The sequence below is a fragment of the Phascolarctos cinereus genome, unplaced genomic scaffold (assembly GCF_003287225.1).
Source record: "Phascolarctos cinereus isolate Bilbo 61053 unplaced genomic scaffold, phaCin_HiC Scaffold_4;HRSCAF=312, whole genome shotgun sequence".
Lineage (NCBI taxonomy): Eukaryota > Metazoa > Chordata > Mammalia > Diprotodontia > Phascolarctidae > Phascolarctos > Phascolarctos cinereus.
The window spans coordinates 504,264,185-504,286,677 of NW_027555847.1; the positions used below are offsets into that span (position 1 = coordinate 504,264,185).

The 22,493-nt window shown below is 38.9% G+C and overlaps 2 protein-coding genes across 4 annotated transcripts in view; one reads left to right on the plus strand and one right to left on the minus strand.

Annotated features, from left to right (window-relative positions):
• ESCO1 (establishment of sister chromatid cohesion N-acetyltransferase 1) overlaps positions 1–5,652 on the plus strand; it is a 55,134-nt gene extending 49,482 nt beyond the window's left edge. For all 3 annotated transcript variants that reach the window (XM_078153471.1, XM_020970678.2, XM_078153472.1), the window contains exons 12-13: positions 835–1,022; positions 4,455–5,652. In XM_078153471.1, coding sequence (XP_078009597.1) covers positions 835–1,022; positions 4,455–4,602 — 336 coding nt within the window. In that variant the 3' untranslated portion in view covers positions 4,603–5,652. The remainder of the gene's footprint in view (positions 1–834; positions 1,023–4,454) is intronic.
• Positions 5,653–7,932: 2,280 nt separating this feature from the next.
• GREB1L (GREB1 like retinoic acid receptor coactivator) overlaps positions 7,933–22,493 on the minus strand; it is a 130,507-nt gene continuing 115,946 nt past the window's right edge. Inside the window, 5 exon segments of the mRNA XM_078153473.1 lie at positions 7,933–11,452; positions 14,771–14,909; positions 16,340–16,540; positions 18,640–18,781; positions 19,972–20,199. Coding sequence (XP_078009599.1) covers positions 11,289–11,452; positions 14,771–14,909; positions 16,340–16,540; positions 18,640–18,781; positions 19,972–20,199 — 874 coding nt within the window. The 3' untranslated portion in view covers positions 7,933–11,288.

Here is a 22,493-nt window from a genome sequence, read left to right on the forward strand (position 1 = left end):
AGTGTACAGGATTTGTAGGTGAGACTCAAGTTAAATGATTTAAAAATCCAAGTGACTCAGTGAAATGGCAAAGGCCAAGTCTGACTTCATATACAATTTTTTTCCCCCTCATGCACCATGAGGATTCTTTGTAAAGGGAACTCATACTTCTCTCTTTATTGAGGCTTAGGGCTCTGTTAACTTAGTAATAGTCTTAGGGCAAAAAGAGTTGTAATGTGATGGATTATGTATAAATATTCTGAGGACCACTTCTCTTTGAAAAGCTATGTTTTAATTTCATTGACCAATACTTACTCTTCCTTTCAACACTATTTTTAGTGAAATTATCTCTGCCTCTGTGTGTGTGTGTGTGTATGTGTGTATTTGCTTAAACAGTACTTTGAAAAAAGTTTAATAAAAAAATAATTTTTTCTATGCTCTATGACTTTAATTACTCTTTAATGTACTCTGCCTTATCCCATCATTATAGTTGCCACATCTTCAGCTGGGCTGGTATGGTCTCATAAGATTGTGAAGGAAGATTTTTTTTTAAAAAAAGGAATAATTTCTAGATTCTTAAGAACTTAGTGCCCATTATTCTAAATTCATCGGTTTGGGAGATGGGATGGGGAATGTTCCTTTGAGCTGGAACAGAGAGATAATTATTTATGAAGTAGTTATATCCAATAGCCCACTTATGTTAGGAAACTGGAGTTGTAGAGATGAAAACATAGTCTTAAATTTAGTGGAATTTGGCAAGATACCAGACACACTACTTTGTAAACCTAGCTAGGTCAGAATGAGACATTTACTGACAAAATATTTTGTCATAATGTATTTTAAATTTAATTATAGGGCTATAGAGTTATAGAAGATAAAGTCCCAGATGTCAATTCAGAAAATGAGAAAGTTATATTTGAACGGCAAAAAGCCTGGTGCTGCTCAACCTCTCCTGAACCTGCTGTCTGTGGGATTAGTCGCATTTGGGTATTCAGCATGATGCGTCGAAGAAAAATAGCTTCTCGAATGATTGAATGTCTAAGGTAAATAATTTAGAAATGTGAATCTTAAAAGCATTTATTTTTATTATTATTTACAGTTTGTTTTCAATGCAAATCAGTTTGATAACATGAAAGTAGTTACTATGAATCAAATCATTCAGGACACAAGCACAATATAGAAGAATCTCAAAGAACATAACATCATTCAAAGTAGAGCATAAAAGTGTCCTTTTACTTATGTGCAGGAACTTGAGACTTTTTTTTTAAGAGACATTTTTTTCTATCAGGAAATTCTGAATTGTCTTCTAAGGCCAACAGACTTTCTTTGCTTTGTTATAAAGTTATGATACGAAGGTCATTTCTCAGATAGTCCTGCAAAGCTAAGCAACTTTGTATCTGAACCCAAAAAAAAGTGAATATTTCTTTAAAAGGTTTCAGCACTGAGGCAGATATAACATATTGGCTGTCCTGAATAAAGCCAGCTTTAGGCTTCATACCAGGCTCTGTTCAAAATATTGAATGAAATAATTGTCTCATTTTAAAGCTATTCTGCTTTACAGTTTTTTAAAAAAGTATTTACCAAAATCCTATAAAATGTCTATGAACTTAAAATAGTACAATTTTAAACTCAGTTCTTTTGTTTCAAATACTGTGCTTTGTTTAGTTTTTGTGTTTTTTTTTTTTTTGCATTTGCCTCTTAATTTTAGTATTTTGAAATAATAAACCTTCATAGTAGATAATCTTCAGAATGTAAGATATTTGGTATGTACAAAAATAAAACAACATTTGAAAGTTATTTAAAACGTTATACTTTAAAAGTCTTTGGACTTAAGGAAAGCAAACTGGCTAATTTAAAATTTTGTTGACTTGGGAAGTAATGGGAACATTTAGATTTCAATTTATGTAAGCCAGGTTTACTAATTAAATTCTAGGCATCCAGGTGACATAGTGGATAGAGGGTGCCAGACTTGGAGTCAGTTAGACCTGAGTTCAGATCTATCCTTAGATACTTCCTAGTTGTGGGACCCTGAACAAGTCATTTAACTTCACTTTCCTCATCTTTAAAGTGGGGATAATAATAGCACTCTGCATAGGGGTAATAATAGCACCTACCAACAATATGTAAAGTGCTTTTACAAACCTTAAGGCAGTACATAAACACTAGCTTGTATTATTATCCTGGGAAGATTTCAGTCCATCATTACTGTGGCTCGTGGCACTTACAACACAGCAATTTAATTTCCACAGTAAGTGATTTAGCCCTTATGAGAACAGTAATACCTTGTTTTAAAACTCATCTAGATTATATAGACATTAAATTAATATTTCTGAAATACATGGAGGAAAAAAAAGCTCAATGATGCTCTTTTTAGAGTCCATATAGAAACATGTAAGCTGGATCAGTTTATAAACTTTATGCCATCTAATCATTTTATGGTCGTGGCAGTTCAGTGGGCCAAAATGAAAAAGACTATTACCCTTTTCCCTTTTACTGACTGAAATCTAACCCTTTTGTTGCCGAGGTAGAGTTCTAACAGTCCATATTTTCTATGCCATATTTAGTAAATTTTTATTTTGAACCAAGTGGTTTTAGATACCATTATTCATTTATTTATTTATTTTGGTCTTGTACTTGGAAAGTCCAAGTGGTTTAATTCTTTTTTTTTTTAAGTGAGGCAATCGGGGTTAAGTGACTTGTCCAAGATCACACAGCTAGTGTGGGTCAATTGGTCTGAGGCCGGATATGAACTAAGGTCCTCCCGACTTCAGGGACGGTGCTCTATCCACTGTGCTACCTAGCTGCCCCCCAACTGGTTTAATCCTTAAAGTCCAGCATCATTTCCTCCAAATTTAGGAAATCAGCTTATGACCTCCTTGTTATAGATGTCAGTAAATTTAAGGGGGTAGAATTGAGTGGATTTGGTCAAGAATGGTGACTTTTGTTTTGTTCTGTCCCATGCTGACTTGTAGATGCAGCTCATTCAGAAGGCTCAGGAAGATGAGTTAGGAAGCAACATAGGTTATGTTAGCTTGATTGAGTCTTTTATTGGTAGTAGATGTAGAAGGAAAAGTGTAAGGAAGAAGAGGCTGGCAGTTAGTCACCTGCACAGAATTTGTGCCTCCCTGATTGTAATAGACCTGTAAATGTGTAGATACTGCAAGAGTCGTGATAGTTACAGAATTGTTGCTTGTACTTTTGCCTTTTGAGAATGAATCCACTCAGTGGAAATGAATTCAGACTTAGTCTTAGATTGTGCAGATCAAATCTCTTTGTGATTTATCTTAGCTGCTTGCTTGTTCTGTTTCTCTTTGCTCTACTTACTTACCTTGCATAGCTTTATTCGTTAAAATCTCTTTCTGAGGACGGCAGTGATAGAGGAGGGAGAACTCCTAGGCAAGTCTGCTTTCTTCGCAGTTTTAGTGGATTAAGAAGATGAAATTGTTAACTAAAATGATCATAGATTTAGAGTTGGAAGGGATCATGGAAACTGTGGCCCATCTTCCTTATTTTACATATGAGACAGCAGGCCTAGAGAGAGAAAATGACTTTTCCAAGGTTACCCCTGGAGCAGTGATTTTGGTGGGATTTGAACCCAGCTCCTCTCACTCCAAATCTGTTCACTCTATTTTTCTTTAGAATTATTATGGATTTCATTTATACTATCCTTGATGTTAATTTCCATAGATATTTTTGGGTGTCATTTGTCTTATTTATATTCATTCTAGTTTCTCAAGATGGAGGTCCCTTCCAGTTCTTTATGATGTCATGATGGGTATTAGACTGGCATGATGCCTGTTCTGAGGGAGTTAACTTATCCTGCCTTTCCTTCATACTAGTGAATTCAGGACTGGTGATAACCAAGAGGTTGTTGCATTTTTCTAAAATTGGAAATCATGCAGGTGTAGCCAGAAGAGCTCCAAACAGTTCTGAGCTAACAAGCTCTTTTCCCTTCTCCCTCTTCTCACTGTCACTTTTCTCAGCTAAACCAGGGCTTCTTAAATTTTTTCCACTTGTGACCTCTTCAGCACTTCTTAAGTTGTAGTTTAAGTTTAAGAAGCACTGAGCTAAACCATTCCTTGTTCTTCTTGTGCTAGTTCTGTTATCATGGAGTGCTCCAATTACACATGCACACTTAACAATTCTGTGGGGCTGGGCACACAACAAAAAATTGTTGCTAATTGGAAAGTGATACATTTAGGCAAACTTGTTAAGTGTTTAAGAGGTGAATAATATGTGTGATGAATAAGCATTTGTAGCAGTTACTTTGGAATTGGAATTGTATTCTATTACCTACAGAGTCTCCCAGTTAAGAAGAGTGCCTACTCTCCTAGTTTACAGTACGACAGGAATATAATAGTTGTTATTTATATGTTCTTTTAAAAAAGTTTTTATGATAGTTTTATAATATAGTACTTTTTATACTGTACCATGTTTCCTCACCCCTTTTTTTTCTTTCTTTCTTTTGAAATTAGGAGCAACTTTATATATGGCTCATATTTGAGCAAAGAAGAAATTGCTTTTTCAGATCCTACACCTGATGGGAAACTCTTTGCAACACAGTACTGTGGCACTGGCCAGTTTCTGGTATATAATTTTATTAATGGACAAAAGAACTCTTAATAGAATCTTGTCTATGTTGATTTAACTACATCTGCTGGATATTATGGATTGTTTGCTGACTTTAACCAGGAACTAGGGCCATTTTTATTACAATGAACTCAGGACTGGTAACAACCAAAAGGTTGTTCCATTTTAATAAAATTGGAAACAATGCAGTAATAGCTTAATTTTTTGTTTTTTTAAAAGAAGATATTTTGTTATCTTTTACAGAAGTTTATGATTGTATTTTATCTATAGTTATTTAGTCATGTTTACATGCAGCAGATAATTAATTGTTCATAGTGGACTGTAAACTAATGCAAGGACTATGGTCTCAGTGATGAGTATAATATATTGAAGTTCCTAATATGGTAATATATCAGTGCTGCTTGGTACTGTATCTTTTTTTATACTGAACTGCTGATCCTAGTTTTGCTTTTGAAGCATAAGAGTTTAAAGATTGTATTTTAATGAAACTTAAGTGCTTCTGGGATATTATTAAAGGGGGGACAACATTGTTTTTTAGAAAACAGTGGCAGTTAAAAGCTCCAGGATGTTTGTATGTACTTGCCCTCATTTGCACATGCACCGAGGAAATAGAAAGTATGTGAGATGCTAGGTTTTTTTTCCTTGATGAGAAAGAAAAGTGAAGTAGGAGTTGGTCAAAAGGGTTGGGCCTCTGGAAAGTTTCTTATGGGTAGAATTTAATGGGGAAAAAAACAAACTGTAGGAGCAGAGATTGTACACCTTGTTCCAACTTGTGCATTTCTGTATATCCTACAGGAAAATGAAGCCCAATTATGTCAAGTTTACCAAATTCTCGAAAAAGATTTTTTGTGATTTATTAATAAGGTCGAAGCTAAATAAGAATGGCCCTGGTATCTGCTTTTTTTTTTTCCTCAGAAATACTGCACTGGATATATGCCTTTATTACTGGACTTCAGTTGTATACTTGTCTGTATAATGCCCTCCACTTTTAAAGGGTTTATATGTTGAAAAACTGCTGTGGCCTTTCTTGATCTGTATATAATGTAGAATAAAAGAATAAATAACTTGGTAGACTTTTCTAAATGGTACCGGTGCTGGCATGATGTGAAACATGTTGTCATTGTTTTGAATTGAATGGTTGAGTTCAACCCCTTGACGTTCGATGATTCAAAAGTCTTTGCCACCATTTGTTCAAGTGCAGATGCTGCAGCATGAAGTAATCCACAGCTCACATCTTAGTTTACTGAGTCTTGTCAGCTTTCTCTGCCTTTCAAATGTGGGATCAAACTGGAATCCACTTGCCCATCTCCCACCATGCCTCACTTGCTTTCCCTACCTTTTCTTTGCTCACTGTCCCTCCATCTAAAATGTATTCTAATCACCCTTCAAGTCATGGCTCAAATGCCTGTCAGTGAAACTTCTGATCTCACTTAACTGGAAGGGTTCTCTGCCTCTGCCTCTTTTGAACTCCCTAAGATATTTGTGTCTTAATGTATTTTCACTCCTGCTTTTTTAGTTGTCTCTGTGGCTCTGATACCTTACCTTTCTAAGCCACCCTTTCCTCTTCTGTAAAATTGCAATGATGCTTGTACCACACCTCACAAGGTAGTTGAGTCACATGAGAGAAAAGTATGTGAAAAACTTTGTAAACCTCAAAGAACATATAAATACCAACTATTGTTATGTTCTGTTGAAGTAAACTAAGAGAGTAGGCACTTTTCTTAATTCCTTAAATGTAGTAGGTGATCAAATACTTGTTCAACGAATGAAGAAAAAGGGCAGGAATGGTAATAATAGCATTTATATAGCACTTTAAGGTCTTCAAAAGGCTTCACAAATATTGTCTCATTTTATCTTCACTGCAACCCTGGGAGATAAGTGGGTGCTCTTTTTATATCTTCATTTTACAGAGGAAGAATTTAGGGCATGGAGATGTTATGACTTGCCCAGAGTTACACAGCCAGTCAGTATCCAAGGCTGGATTTGAACTCAGGACTTCCTAACTCCAAGCCCAACACTATCCACTGTGCGACATAGCTGCCTCACAGAATGGTGAAACACATTCATCTTCTAAGGATCTTAGGATGTAGGGATGAAGTAAAGATATTTTTTCATAAGATGCTTTATTAGGAGACAAGGCTCTTTCAAGTGGTTCCTTGAGGATTTTATATATATCAGTGAGTTTTAGGGAAAAAATTCCTCCTTTTTTGGCTTAATGACCTCACTAACTGGGAATCATGTCCATTTAAATACAGGCTGAAATTTGTTTTATATAAAATATGCATTTGTGCTTAGAACATTGTGTCAAGCCAAAGTCATATATGCTTCAATCCCACATGGGCCAGAAGACTAGGCAGTACCTACATAAGTCAAGTTAATCACCTTCAAGGATCCCTGAGTGGAGTAAGTTTGCGTGGTTTCCACTTTCATGAAAATGACTTAAAGTATCATCTTGATGCAAATGAGTACATACAGCCAATGTTACAACATAATCAGGCAGAAGGAGTCAGAAGACTGGAGTGTGTATTGCAACTGCACCACTTAGCTAATTAAGGTGACTTGGATAAAACACTTCAGTTACCTCCAAGTGGAGAATCACAGGCTCATTTGGAAGAAACACTTTACTGTATAAATGTGTGCTCTCTGACTTGCCTCACTGCTTATCATCCTAGGCCTTTTCCAGTGACTTGGGTACAACTACTACCCCACCCAGTGACTCTAGTTTAGGAGGTAGGGCCGGGGAAGCTAGGCATTCGTTAGGCTGAGGAATTAGAATATTGTGGCCTTTCTCTTGTGCCTGTAATTCAGTCTCTTGGCTGTTTTTCCACTCACCCTAGAGGTCTAAATGGGCTCTTTTTCTATAACTCCAAACTTTTACTATGTATACCTAAACAGAAAAAATTCCTTTGTCCTCAGAACAATACCTCTGGTAAAAAAGCAGGTGCCCATGCTGCCCACTGTTATAAAGTTAAGTGGGTAGGAAAGGACCAAAGGTACCCTAGGCAACATCTGGACAGACCTGTAGCTAATCTAGAGTGGATTACTAGTTCTAGTCAAACACAAAAGTTTGCCATCCTTCTGTAGAATCAAAACTCCAAAAGGACTGACTTTATTTGACTCTTTAGAGCTAAAGCAAAGGTGAAGACCAGAAATGATAAATGACTAAGACTTTTAGAGAAGAACACAATGCAACCTATGAAAAAAACCAAAATTTTATACTGCCATTGTCTTATCACAGTCAGAAAACTGATGCCCTGAAAGTTTTTTTTCTCCCATGCCAGAGTTGAGAATGTATGCCTTCATACTTGAAAGGTACAGAAATCATTTATAAATCCACCAATGTTTGATTCAGCCTCAACAGGGCCATGACAGACACTAATTTTTCCTTATGACAGGGGCCTCAGAAGGCAGACTTGGAATTTCCAAAATCTATGTAGTAAGTTTTAGATTTGTCTTCTACATATGTGGAGTTATTCAAATATGCAAATGGACATGGGTATATAATAAACCTTGGCAGAGACCTACTGGGCTATTAAATTAGAATCATCACTTCTCAGAATTGACAGTATTTAAATTCATTGTGTTGAGCCAGAATTACACACATACCAGTGCTTTTATATATATAAAAAAACCCTTTGTTCTAAAAATTTAGCTGAAGTATATAAAGGGTGGTTCTCTTCCCTTTAGACAATGTATTCAATCTTTGTGGTTAAAGGAAAAATAGACTTTTTTTTGATTAACTTATTCTGGGGGCCTTTAAAGAAAATGCAACATCTTATTAAAGGGAAATTTAATACATTCACCAAATTAAACGAAAGTACATTATAAACATACTGTAGGCACAACGTCAGACAATTTAAAATCATAAACAATAAAATGTGAGGTAGACTGACTAGTGAAATTCACCAAGTTTTGGTTAAGAAAATTTTACAGTAATAAAGTAACACAGGTGCCCCCCTTTCCAAAAAAAAAATCAGAAAGCAATTACATAAATTACAGAAAAAAACTGAATATAATGATTCTCATTCTGATTTTTTAGTTTACATTCAGTATTAACCTGTGAACTGTCAAACATGCCGAGATTTAACATGTCTACAGGTAAAGTATTTTTTGCTGGCCTATTTAATACATTCATACCACATCGATGTTCTCAGTGATGGCAAGGCTTACCGCTAAACACACCAAGCAACCCAAACCTAGCTAATATGATCATGGAGTCCTGTGCTTGCAATTTTCTCTTAATGTACTAAGATCCAACACTAAATCCTAATGATAATAAGACATTTAAAAAACATTTTTAAAGGCTCAAAAGCTTAACACTTTTGGAAAGGGAAGGCAGGCCAAGCTGGACGTCTAGTGGCGTTCTCCTCTTGGGATGGTTTGATTTTTGGTTTTATTCTATTTGCTTGGACTTTTCAGCCCATATTAGAAACATTAAGGAGTCCTACATGGACAGTAATAACTTTGGAAAATGTCCTAAGATCTTGGAGCCAGAAGAAACCATAAGAGGTCCTTCTCCAGGTAAGACTATTTCTAATTGTTTCTTACTTTACCCTAAAGTAAAAATAAGGTAATATTCGAAATGCAGTATTGCACAACAACAGCTTAACTTGATTTGGTCAGCACTGAGCCCTGCCAGCAAAACTGGAACTTCTGAAATACATTCATATCGAAACTGAAAACTTCAGAACGTACCCTTATATCAAAAATTCTGCTGCGCACAAATTGAGGTGTATCTTTAAAGCATATAGAAGGCAGGTCCTCTTTCAAGGACAGTTAAAAACAAAATGTTTAAAAAGAATTGTTCATTTGAAATGTGCTACATTTGCAGCATTGTAGTTAGCTCCATTAAACCCCAAAGATCTGCAAACTATTTTTCCTCAAGCTTTTGTTTTGTGATGTAAACATCTCTTTCTCACAAGTAACAAAGCTGCTTGATTAACACTATTTGTTCTAAGTAAATGCAGTTATAGCAGGCCCTTCTCAGTAGTTTCAGGTCAGGGATCAAGGGTTCCTTCAAGGGCAGATAGCCATTTTCCCACTTCTATTATATTACAAACGCTGTGTTCAAAGGAAGATTGCCACTTTCACTTTTATAACTTTACAAACAGCATAGAAACGTGTGCGGGACAAAGTAGCAACTGGGTTTTCTGAGAGACTGAATCCAAAGTGATTCTGTAAAATGAGAAGTCTTTATTTTCAACAGCACCTTGGCTTACAAACTATTACTGACTAACCCCTAAGCCTTTGTTCTAGAACCCAGAAATGGATAATTGGATGACTCTCAGGAATCTGGAGAATTGTGGAAATCTTTATGTAGATAAAGACATACCTCACCACTAACTGAGCAAAATGGCTTTTGTTTTTTTAAATAAAGCATTCATTTCCACATCAAGAACAAAGCTATTTGGGGTTACTGCTTCCATGGAAGTGAGGTTTTCTGTGACCTGGAGAAAAGGGGTAGCAGACTTGGCCATTCTGCTGCCCTCTCCTCCTGCCTAAATCCTGGTTCCCCAGCCGCCATTCTGCTTTGGTATTTGTAGTTGGGGGTGCAGGGGGGAGTAAGGGAGTAGTTTCCATTTAGTGTAAAGTTGATTTTACATTCAATCAAACCTGTCTTTAAGTCTTGCTATGTATGAGGATGTGAGAAGAAACAAAATTGCACTGGCTCCGCTATGTACAAAACTAAAACATGACATTTCATAAGAAATCAAAGTCAAGTAAAATTGGTTTAGCTAGTGCCCAACTATACAGAAACTCAAACCATAATGGACAACCGTTTGGGATGGGGGCGGAGAGAGGAAGAAGAGGATGAATGGGGAAGCTGAAGTCTAAATGATGCCAAAAAATTCTCAGGTTACTCTTTGCACAGGAACTAGTATCACTGTGAAACCAAACAGCTTGTTATAGATTCATGTCAATGCAACGTGCAAAGGATTCTAAAAATTTAAAGCTAATGGGACGAGCAAAGGAACAAGACTAGTAGAAGTTGCACAAATGTACGTGCACAGGACGCCTGCTCTGCATTTACTGCCTTATTTGTTCAGGTTTAAGTAGTAAACTTTTAACTCCTGTGGAAATTTTGCCAAAAGTTTCAATACATATAAAATTACAAATCTTAAAACTAACACTGCACAGAGAGAGAACAAATGCTACTTTTTTTTTTAATACAAGTGTCTTCTACATTCTGTCATTTCAAACCCCTGAGTAATGCTGTACTAAAGTACAGATTTGAAGAGAAACTGAGGATTCAGGCCTCGGACGTTAATCTTCACTGCGTCACACCCCTGGTGTGAGTCTCATGTAACACATTCAGGCTAGCTGATGCTGAAAATCAGTTTTTTTTCTCCTAGCACAGACAGGTAAAAACAAAACACAACACCCCCCCAAAACCAACAAAACAAAATGACATTGAGAGCCTCAAGCTCTTCATTGTCCAAAGTGTGTCACTTCAGTCACAGCTGGCAGGCCATTTTCTAAGTAGTTTGCATAACCGTCTAGGGTGGAGTCACCCTTAAATCCCAGGTCCTGGTATTGAAGCTGAATTGGCATTGATGCCCTTGGGGTATCCAGGTCAGCTGTGTGTGGGTCTTTGGAGGGCATCCTAAAGTCACAACAGTTGCACTTTGCTCCACAGTGATTGTACTTAAGAAAGAAAAAAATCCCACTTGATCATCTGCCTCCTCCCTCCCACACCTTAATTCCGGTCCTTTTCTTGCTCAGACATGGCGTCCAGTAAGAAAGTAGAGAGGCTTGTCCTCACTGCTGTTGGCTGTTTGAAATTCGTCCCTCAGTCGGAACTGCCATTCATCTTCTAGTTCTAAGCGGACAATTGTTTGCCGTAAAGAACTTCTGTCTTGGCAGATGACACACAAGGTAGCACCTTCAAGGAAAGGTAAAACCTACATGTTAGACCGTAGGTATTTAAATCAACAGGCCTCTTTTAAAGCACCTCACCACACCTCCTCCCTGGAACTGCAGAACCATATGCTCATGGCTTCAAGTGTTTCTCTCCACTGATAAAATTACTTAGGCCGCTAACCATCAGGTGTCATTACGGAAATTCTCCAACATTTGACACAGTCATACTATGCATATCTACATTCTTATTTTCTGCTTCCTTGAAGCCATTTTGGGGTTATACATGATACTGAAGCAAAAGCATAACTGAACAGTATAAAGGCAGTGAAATGTGGCATGCAACAAATGTTTTGTTGTTTAGTCATTTCAGTCCTGTCTGATTCTTCATGCCCCCATTTGAGGTTTTCTTGGCAAAGATACTCAAATGGTCTCCTCCAGCTCATTTTACAGATGAGGAACTGAGGCAAACTGGGTTAAGTGACTTGCCCAGGGTCACACTGCTAATAAATATGAGACTACATTTGAACTCGGGTCTTTCTGACTCCAGGTCCAGCATTCTATCCACTGCATCATGTAGTTGCCCTGGCAAGCAATAAATACTTATGGAACACTTACTGTATGCACTGAACACCTGGCACCTGTGCTTCACTATATTACAATAATAGTATTAAAAAAAGAATTACAGGTAGATTTCTGTATGGCAGTGTGCCAGTCTCATTTCTCTTAAATTTACTTAGCAGGTTTAAGAATCTTAGGGAGTCAATATGACTTTTGTTTTCTAAAATCAGTAGCATTCACCTAAGTTATGGCCATAACTGGCAACTTAAATTAATTATTGCACTCATACTGTATGTAAAGACACTGTGCTAAGTACTGGGATCTAAAGAGAAATAAGCTTATCATATAGCAGGAAGATAAGACAAGTACGAAAATTACTATGATACAATGTAAAATATGGTAAGTGCCATATAAGGGGTGTACAAAGTCCAGGGAGGGTACAGAGAAAAGAGCAAATCCTACCCATTGCTCCTTGTTCTGTCCTGTTTACTTCCTGTGCCATCTGACATACCTGCTAAGTCACCAAAAGTTTTCTGAATAGGGAATGTAAAATATGCCCCAAGTTTCTCTCAGCTAAATATCCCCATGGTTCTTTCAAGTTATTTGCACGTGGCATGAACTTGAGCCATCCTGACTGCCTACCTCTGGCCAATTTCTAGCTTTTCCATGTGTTCCTCAAATGTGGTGCCCAGAACAGAATACAACACTCACATGGGCAGAGCACAGCAGGACCAGCATCTCCTTAGAAGCGCCTAGTCAGCATCCCTTTCTTTATGCCTCTAAGATTACATTAATTCTCCTGGGTGCCCTATCATCCTGATGACTCATATGGAATTTGTAATCCACAAAGACCATCAGGCCTTTTTCAGATAAACTCTGGTATAGATGTATCTTCCTCTATCTTCAAGTTGCAAAGATGATTTTTTTTTAACCTAAGATGATTTCTACTAAATTTGATCTTATTAGATTCATTCAAGCTTGTCAAAATCTTTTTTGAATCTTCCCTCTTACGTCCCAGGTGTTGCTATTCCTCAGCTTTGTGTGACCTATGAATCTGGTAACTGTGCCATCTATGTTTCTATCCAAGTCACTAATAAATGTCAGCTTGGAAGCCTGTCTCCAGAATCTCTATTTGGTCTTGGGCTGGTTATCCTTTATCTATTAATGACTTCTTTAGATCCAGCATTGAAACAATCCCAAATCTACTTAAGTGTACTTTCTCTCATTCTTCGTGTTTTCCAGAAGAATTGTAAATGACTTTACCAATACTTGCTAAAACAACATCTACACTACTGCCTTTATCTAAATAACTTCATCAGAAGTTAGTCTGACACAACCTATTCTTGATGAAGCCATATTGACTCTTTGTGATTATGCTTTCCTTTTTTAAATGTTCACTAACCATCCCTCTAATAATAACTCTAGAACTTTTCTAGGAATCAAAGTCAAGCTCACTGGCTTACTATTTGCAGACTCTATTCCCTTCCTCCTTTTGGAAGGTTAGGACATTTGCTCTTGTCTAAACTCATAGTACCTCTCCAGTTCGCCATGATCTTTCAAGGGTCAACAATAGTGGTTCCTCAGTCACACCTGCCAGTCTTTTAGTGCCCTAAGTTGTGCTTCATCTGTGTCAAGTCACTAGAACTCATTCAGGGCTACCAGATGCTCTCAAATATTATTTATCTCCTTGCTATTTTAGGTAATATCTTCTCATTACTTATCTTCTTATATCTTTCCAATTCCAAAGATAGTTTTTCTTGGCAGAGGAAACAAAGCACACCAAAGATCTGACCCTTTTTTCTGTCATCCACCATTATTATTCTGTCTAGTTGAAGTGGCCTTTCTCTTTCTTCTTTACTCTTGCCTCTCTTCCCCACTATAGTTAAACCTCACCTCATCAGTCTAAGCTCATTCTGGTCCTTATTATCCCCAGCACTAGTCTTACAGGGTCATGCTATGCTTGGTAGTCATCCTCCATCACTTGCCATTACTTTCAACAGGACTCACCAAAGGTTTTTGAATGGAGAGTGGTGGCTAGGATGGACTGGAAGTCAGATCAGTCAGGTTATTTCAGTACCAAAACTAACGTAGGGCCCATACAGTGGAGAGAAAATTACATTATCTTTTGTCACAGTCCTTCTCCAGTTCAATAATAAACACATTACTATTTACATCCTGGGGCAGCTAGGATAGAATAGTGGAGTCAGGAAGACATAAGTTCAAATCCAGCTTCCAACACTTACTAGTTGTGGTTACCCTGGGCAAGTCACTTCACCCTGTTTGCCTCAGTTTCCTCATCTGTAAAATGTGCTGCAGAAGGAAATGGCAAACCACTCCAGTATCTTTGCCAAGAAAACCCAAATGGGGGCATGCAGAGTCTAACACAACTGAACAACAAACAACTGACGTTCTGGGTTTGGACAAAATGTTACTGACCAAGTTCAATATTTCTTAACAAGGAAGCCCTCGTCTTAAGAGGAAATACAGAGAAATGGAAAGAATGCTAAACTTCAAGTCAGAACAAACTTGGATTTGAATCCTGCCTCTGGCATATTTTAGTTTTGTGGCCATGGTCAAGTTGCTTACCCTCTCTGAGCCTTAGTTTTCTCTTCTGTAAAATGGGAGTAATGTCACTTGTAGCTGGTGACTCACAGAGTTGGTATGCTCAGATGAGATAAAGTATGTAAAACACTTTAGAAACTGTAAAGAAGGGATTAGTCTTTTTAATTGGTCTGTGGGGAGAGAGGGAGAAGGCCAGCGAGGAGATCTAAAGCAGACCTACCTTTGAGGAACTTAAATTTCTTAAGAAGGTCAGCACCTACAAAAGAGTCACAGAGGTACAAAAGAAGTCCGCTGAAAAATACCCCTTCACAGTTGACATTGATGGAGTGTGGTCTCGAGCTCACATAGCATATAGCCACCTGAAACACCAAACAGAAAGAGGAATATTTTACGTTCAATAACTAGGTAAGGTGTGTGTGTATATGTGTACATACACACATGTATGTATATATGTATCCACATGCCATTTGGGCTCAGATGGCATGGGGCAGTATTGCCTGCACTAAATCTCCAGAGCAGAGAAAATCAGGATTGGTTCTTCCCAGGAAAGACTTGAATAGAGGAATTCACAAGGACACACAACATTTTCAGCTTCATGTAATAAAAGGTGACCCAAACTTCTAGTATGGTTTTAAGCTATTAAATAAATAGATTAAAACCACACTAAGACTTTTGGGATACCCTGTATAACCAGTGTGAGGGAAATAGAGGACTGAGGAGGGAAAAAAACCTAAATCACTGTAAGCAAAGGTTTAAGTTAAAACATTGTTTTCCTCTGTAACTTCTTTCCTCTTTCCTCCTCCTCAAAAAAGGCAATTTCTGAGAAACTGTAAAATGAAATGCCTTGTTACAATCTGAAAGCTATCAAATAAAATTTAAACATCACTCTGAGTAAAGGAAGGATGCTTCCTATAGACAGAAAGAAGTGTGAACTAAAATGTTATGACTGCTCTACTCTCATGAGAATGGAATGTCAAACTCATACAAACTCTAGAAAAGGATTTTAGAGAATGTTGATGAACTCTGCAGAAGCATCAGAGGCAATGAGGCACAGTGCAGGGCTCCTGGTGGATGCTTCCCCAGCTTGCAGACTGGCCTGCCTCTCTCTAGCAGCTAGGAATGAAACACTTAATGAACTGAAATCCAGTGTCCCAGGTCTGGTCCTGGCCCTGCCACCAATTAGCTTTAAGTGTAAGTTTGACCAAGTTCTCCAACCTCTCTGGCTTCACCTTTTCAATAACAACAGTAAGATGAAAGGTCTGGATTAGACAGATGATCTCTAAGCCTCCACCCAGCTCTACCATTCTATGATTTATACTCATAATGTAGATTGTTTCCCAAACCTCAAAACTACCAAATGCTGGATGAGAAAGCCATGGAGGAGTGTCCACACAAGGCTCAGTCACCTCTTTAATACCTGAGGGATGCTGCTGAGAATAAGCAAAGCCTGAAGCTCCCCCCTGAAAGGCCCGAGAGAGGCTGGAGAGTGGGACACAGGAAGAGAGAAGGCAGAAAGAAAACCAAAGAGGGAGAAAAGCAGAAAAAAGAAAAGGAAATAACGTAGGGGGTGGGTTAGCACCACAACAGCAGTCTCAGGTGCTTCTTGGTAGCCTCCCGGAACCTCTGGCACAGGAGGAACATCCTAGAGAATTCTAAGATTCTGGGGACCTTTATGTCCACTTCATTCCAGATAATAAGAACTTTGGGGAAGGATGCCTGGCTACCTCACACTCATGAGGAAGGAAGAAAGGAAGGAAGGGAGGGAGGAAAGGAGGGAAGTGTTGTTTACCTCTGGTCCACCATTCAGGTAGCAATCGATGGCCAAGATGGGGCTCCTGTAATTATGGATGGCTTTTGGGAAGAGTTTGTATGTGGCATGCTGAAGGAACTTCTCGAGGAGAAACTGGGCTGGAGCTGCTAGGAGAGTGTGTTCGCTGTCTGGAGCGCAGACATACTGAAGAGGCAAGATGGGTGCTACGCTTTCAGATAGCTGTAATCAGATGCAACAGGAATTTTTAAACTACATTAGATGTCCCTTCAATGAGATGGATGAAATAGGTGAAGAAATACTTCTCTTGTGACCACCTACCCAAATACAAACTGTAGCATCGTCTTACTGTCCAGGGCAACTCTGTGTTCTTGGGTTTAGGGAGGAATGGGACTTAATGTGGGCTGAATGGTGAGGGCAGAAAGGTAAAGAAAATGCAGTTCTTTCGAAAAGTACTGCATTTGGCGGTAATCTACAAAGAGTGTATCCAACAAGAATGTCCACCAAGTCTGTGAAGTAGACACCAAGTACAGAGGGAGGTGTGCCCTTCTACCATGTCTGTTCATGTCTGATCCCACCACAGCAATGCTAACAGTAATAACTCACAGTGACAGAGGACTATGATGTCTACAAACCGTCCTCCTTATGACTGCACCATAAGATAGGTAGTGCAAATATCAGTGCCCCCATTTTACAGGTGAGACAATTAAGGCTCCGGGAGGTGCTATCTCCATAATGTCACAAGTGTAACAGCAAAGACTTGATTGCAGATCTTGTGATTTGAAGAACAGTGATCTTTTCATAACCCAGACTGCCTTGTTTCTCAGTTGTGGGACCTCAGCGGTCACCTAGTCCTACCTGTGTTCGAGCTGGAATTCCTTGCAAAACATCCGCCAACGAATGGTCATGCAGCCTCAATTTAAAGACCCCCAAAGATGGAGTGTTCACCACCTTCTGACTCTTGAGCAGCTCTGTTTGGAAGTTTTTCCTTAGATTAAATCTGACTCTACAACTTCCACCCACCGTTTTCAGTTGTTACCTCTGGGGCTACTCAAAACAAATTTAATCCCTCTTCCACACACTTAAAGACAACTATCATTTCTGCTAAGTCAACGTACACAGTGCACATAGCAGTTACTTAATAAATGTTTACTAAGTGATTGACTGGTGAACACTTCATCTACATAGCCAATAAGAATGTTGAACAGAAGAAAGGGGCCCAAAGACAGAGAGCCCTAGGTAGGTACTCACTCCATAGACATTTCTAAGTGGTCACTAACTGATTAATTACCACACTGCTCCTCAAACCAATTCTAAATCCACCTAACAATATTATGATCCTCCAACCCACACCTCTCCATCTTGTCCATCAGGATATCATGTGACATCGCCAAGGGCCTTGCTGAAATTCAGACTGCCATGTCTATGGAATTTTCTTAATTTAGCAGGGTCCTCTCTTTGCAAAAGGACATGAATGAAATCAGTCTGGCATGCTTCTGTTGAACACACACTGCTTCACAGCAGTCATCATTTTCTATTTTAAGTGTTCATAAATCATCCCTTTAGTAATTCATTCTAGAATTTTGCCACAAATCAGGCAATTCCCTTTTTTCGGCTTTTTTGAAAATGGAAACATTTGCTGATCCACAGTTGTGTGGGACCTCTAACTCTGATTCTCCATGATTTTTCAAAGATCACTAACAATGGTCCCTTAGTCACATCCCCGTGTTCCTTCAATACCCAAGGATGTAATGCATAGAGATCCAGTGATTTAAGATTACTCTGCTACTGAAGGCAGAGAGATGCACCCTAACCATCTCCGCGTTTACCTTTGTTTTCAATTACCTGTTAAACTATTTCTGTTCTATACCTTACTCAGTCTGACGACTGCTCTCCTTTTCAGTAAAGAACACAGAAATAAAATGGTAGTTGGATATCTCTGCCTTCTCTCTCCTTCATATTTTATCATATTCCTATCCAGGAAGAAAAGAATAGAATGTCACATTTAAATCTACCACAGTCAGTCCAGCCTGACTGGCAGTTTTCTGAAGCTCAAGGCGCCTGGATTAGGCACTGAGAAGAAGGAAGGACCTTTTGGTAGCAAATATTTTGTATCTCAGTAAAAATCTGCCACAAAATAATATTAATCTGTACTGGAAACTGGAAATACCTCTCAATGTCTCCTTCATAATAGTAATGAAATGTTCCCTTTTGTTGTTTCACTTGTTAAAAAACACATTTAATCTAAAAGATATTAACAGGCACACTGTTGTCTTTACTCCCAAGAAAAGAATTTGCTCTTCCCAACTTGAAAAACTTACACTGATTTTTGGTTTGACGTTGAAGTCCTTTTGTCCTCCAACCTGGATGTGTTTTTTCATGAGACTGAAGTTGTTAAATCGGCAAATAAGCAGGCCACTGCTGTTGGTTCTCAAGTTAAAGTCAACATCTTCGCAGAAGTACCTAAAAGTTAATTATAGCAATACAGATAGATCTGGGCTTCAGTAACTTATTCTGCCTCCATAACCTCATTCAAGATTACTACAGAAAGAGAAAGGGACAAAAAAAGTATTAGAGGACAGCCTAGAATGAGATGACCTCCCTGTGACCCAGATAAATCCAAACATGACCTGTAATGATGTCTATGGATTGTTAACTGCACTGGGTCTGCTGGGTCTAAAGGAAATTTCTGCAGTCAGTGGAATGAAGAGATCTGTCTGGCATACTGTCGTTGTTCAGTCATTTCAGTTATATCTGACTCTTTGTGACCCCATCTGGGGTTTTCTTGGCAGAGATTGTGGAATGGTTTGCCATTTCCTTCTCCAACTCATTTTATAGATGAGGAAACTGAGGCAAACAAGGTGAAGTGACTTGCCCGGGGTCACACAGCTAGTAAGTGTCTACGGCTGGATTTGAACTTGGGAAAATAAGTCCTCCTGACTCCAGGCCTGGCACTCTATCCACTGTGCCACCTAGCTGCCCTATTGGACATGCTAATGGAAACTAATCAGGTAGCTCTTGATTTCTCTCCCTACTATACTTCAATTCCTACCTGTATCTGATTTTATAAATCATGATACCCACAATCTGGCAACCCCTTCCCCACAACTAATTTTATGTTAGGACCTTATTTATGTGTATGTAGGTCACATACTTAGTTTCAGCTTAGCTTTGTATAAGCTCTTCTAATTCCCCCATACAGGGAGAGAGAGAGTGATAGAGAGGATGAGGAGAAAGAGAAAAGAGAAGGGGGGGGGAGAGAGAGAGAGAGAGAGAGAGAGAGAGAGAAGAGAGAGAGAGAGAGAGAGAGAGAGAGAAGAAAGAGGAGGAGGAGGAGGAGGAGAGGAGCAGGAGAGGAGGAGGAAAGAGGAAAAGAGGAGAGGAGAGAGGGAGGGAGAGAGAGACAGAGAGAGCACACACCAGAGTGAGAGACAAGGCTTACATGAAGTAAGAGTAAACACACTTATTTGATTATCACTGGTACTCAACAGCCTTGTTTAGAGAGATGTTACTTATTTAACAGAGTAGACAAATTTAAATCGTGCCTTTTATCTGTGATGCACAAAGATATACTTACAGGTTAACAAGTCAGTTAACAGTACAGTGAAGATCACAGACCAGGTGAGGCATCGAATCTGTCTGGTGCTCCTTACCTGTTGAGATCATATTGCACATTCTGCGTCAAGTCTATATTGAGCAGGACGAAGTCATGTACGTGGCACCGAGAGAAGGGGGACTTGAGGCTTCTCGAACTCAGCTTGCTGTTCCACTTCTGTATCCCCAGGATGGCATACTGCACAATCTTTGGGGTGGCTTCAAGATGCTGCAGGACAGTCTTTAAGGACACATTCTTACTGGTAATTCCTGAATCCATGGGCTGGCTATTAGATTTAAAATGAGGCAAGTGTAAGAAGCAGCTGTTGAGGTCATCCAACAATGAGTGAATTGACTGTTTCCAAAAGCAGTACAGGCAGATGTCGCCAACAATGTAAACTGCTTTTCTCCCCAAAAACACAACTTGAGGTGAAAAGAACATTCCATGGAACTGTTATTTACACAGCAAAAATATTATTAAAGGAAGTAGAGTCAAAATTTAAACTAGGATGCTTTCCTTCCTAATCTGCCCCTTTGGGAATCCCTGGTTGCCTTTGAAACTCAACTCAAGTACAACCTTCTATATGTATGTAGCCTTCCCCAACCCCTCTAGCTCCTAGTGGCCTCCCTCCCTCCCAAAACTTTTATATTCACTTTCTATACAGTCTACAGATATTTATGCTCTCTAAATGCATGCCCAGAATGAAATAGGCTGTCCACATTTATGCCAAGGAGAAAAAGCTGGCTTCTAAGTTAGAGAGAGGTGAGTTCAAGCCTTGCCTCTGACCTATAATGGCTTCTAATGAGTGTCCTGAGTAATTCACTAAGATTCCATGTTGCAAAGGAGGGGCAAGTCTGGTAGAGAGAGTTTCCTCACCCTTTACCAACGAAACCACATGCCCATTCCTTATTCCTTTCTCTCTCTCTCTCTAGATATGGATATGTATGTATATATGTTGGCTGGTTGTTGTGCTTTGTTCTTGTATTATTATTATTATTTTTTGCTGGGCAATGGGGTTAAGTGACTTGCCCAGGGTCACACAGCTAGTAAGTGTCAAGTGTCTGAGGCCAGATTTGAACTCAGGTCCTCCTGACTCCAGGGCTAGTGCTATCCACTGCACCACCTAGCTGCCCCTGTTGTCCTTTGTTCTTGAAGAGCATCAAAATGACATCACTCTGCCAGAGGCAAAGTACAGCGTGTCTGACTGTGGCTGATCAGATGAGCTCGGAAGGCTCTACCGCAGGTCAGGCACTCTATGTATATGTATGCATATATATGTGTGTGTATGTATGTGTGTGTATGCATACATATCCATCTATATATACATACATAGATATGTTTTCCTTCCCTTGTCGCAATGTAAACTTCTTGAGGGCAGAGACTATTTCACCTCTTTGTATCTCCCAGGCTTACCACAGTGCCTGGCACATTGTAGTCAATCAACCAATAATCAATAAGCATTTATTAAGTACCTACTATATGCCAGGCATCGTGCTAAGCACTGGTGATACAAAAAAGAGGCAAAAGACAGTGCCTCCTCACAAGGAGCTTAGTAGGTATTTAATAAATTCTTGTCGGTTGATTGATAAAATCGTTTTTTACTGAGACCTGAGACTGTAAGAGGTCTGGTTTGAGTTGTACTGAACGGATCTGCTGGAAGGAAGGAAGAGGCAGGGGAAGGCTAACAGGAAGCAAAGAACCTCCAGGGACAGCCTGTAGGGGAAATGGCAAGAGGTGTTGACAATCTACACCCCTCCCCTCAACATCCTAATTTAATATCTAGCTAGAGATGACAACTGGAAGATGAAAAAGATGAAAAGAAGGGGAAGGAGGGGAAAAAGGACAGATTTATCCCTTCAGAAGAGCAGGGGAATGGGAAAACACCTTGAGTTTCACAGCCTCTTCATCTGTAAAATGGAGGGGTTGGACTATATACAGCAGGGATTCTTAATCTGTATTCTGTCATTTCCCCTCCCCCCCACTTTGGCAGGCTGGTGAAACCTATGGATGGATCCCTTCTCAGAATAATGTTTTTAAATGCATAATATAATATTAATACATATGATTAAAAAGGAAACCAATTTTGTTAAAATACAATTGTTAAAATATTTTAAAAGCCCAAACAAGTTCATTGATCCTGGAATCAGAGCCTCACTAGATGAGCTCAAAGGTGCCTTCCAACTCTATGACTACAGCAAAGAACTGCCCAAAGATAAAATGGTGAATGGGGAAGGTAACTGATTGGACACATTCCCTCCCTGCCCTGCTCACCCTGAGGGGGCAACTATTATAACCTTGACTTTGAATTTATGGAAGTTGTCACAAGCATACAAAATAAACACCCTCAAGATTTTTTTCCCTGTTCTCTTTTCCTTCATGTTCCAGAAGTAGTTAGGTGGATCAATCAGCCTTAATAAGAAGCCTATGCTGGCAGCGTGGCAGAGCCGGTTCCCAAAAGTCTTAGTGAAGTTTTAAGCTTTAATAGTTGACTTGTATTAAATCTTTTTGCCTTCATTCTTTATATACTTATGTATATATAACCCCTGTCCCAAAGCCCATTGGTGTGGGACTTTCTTCTTA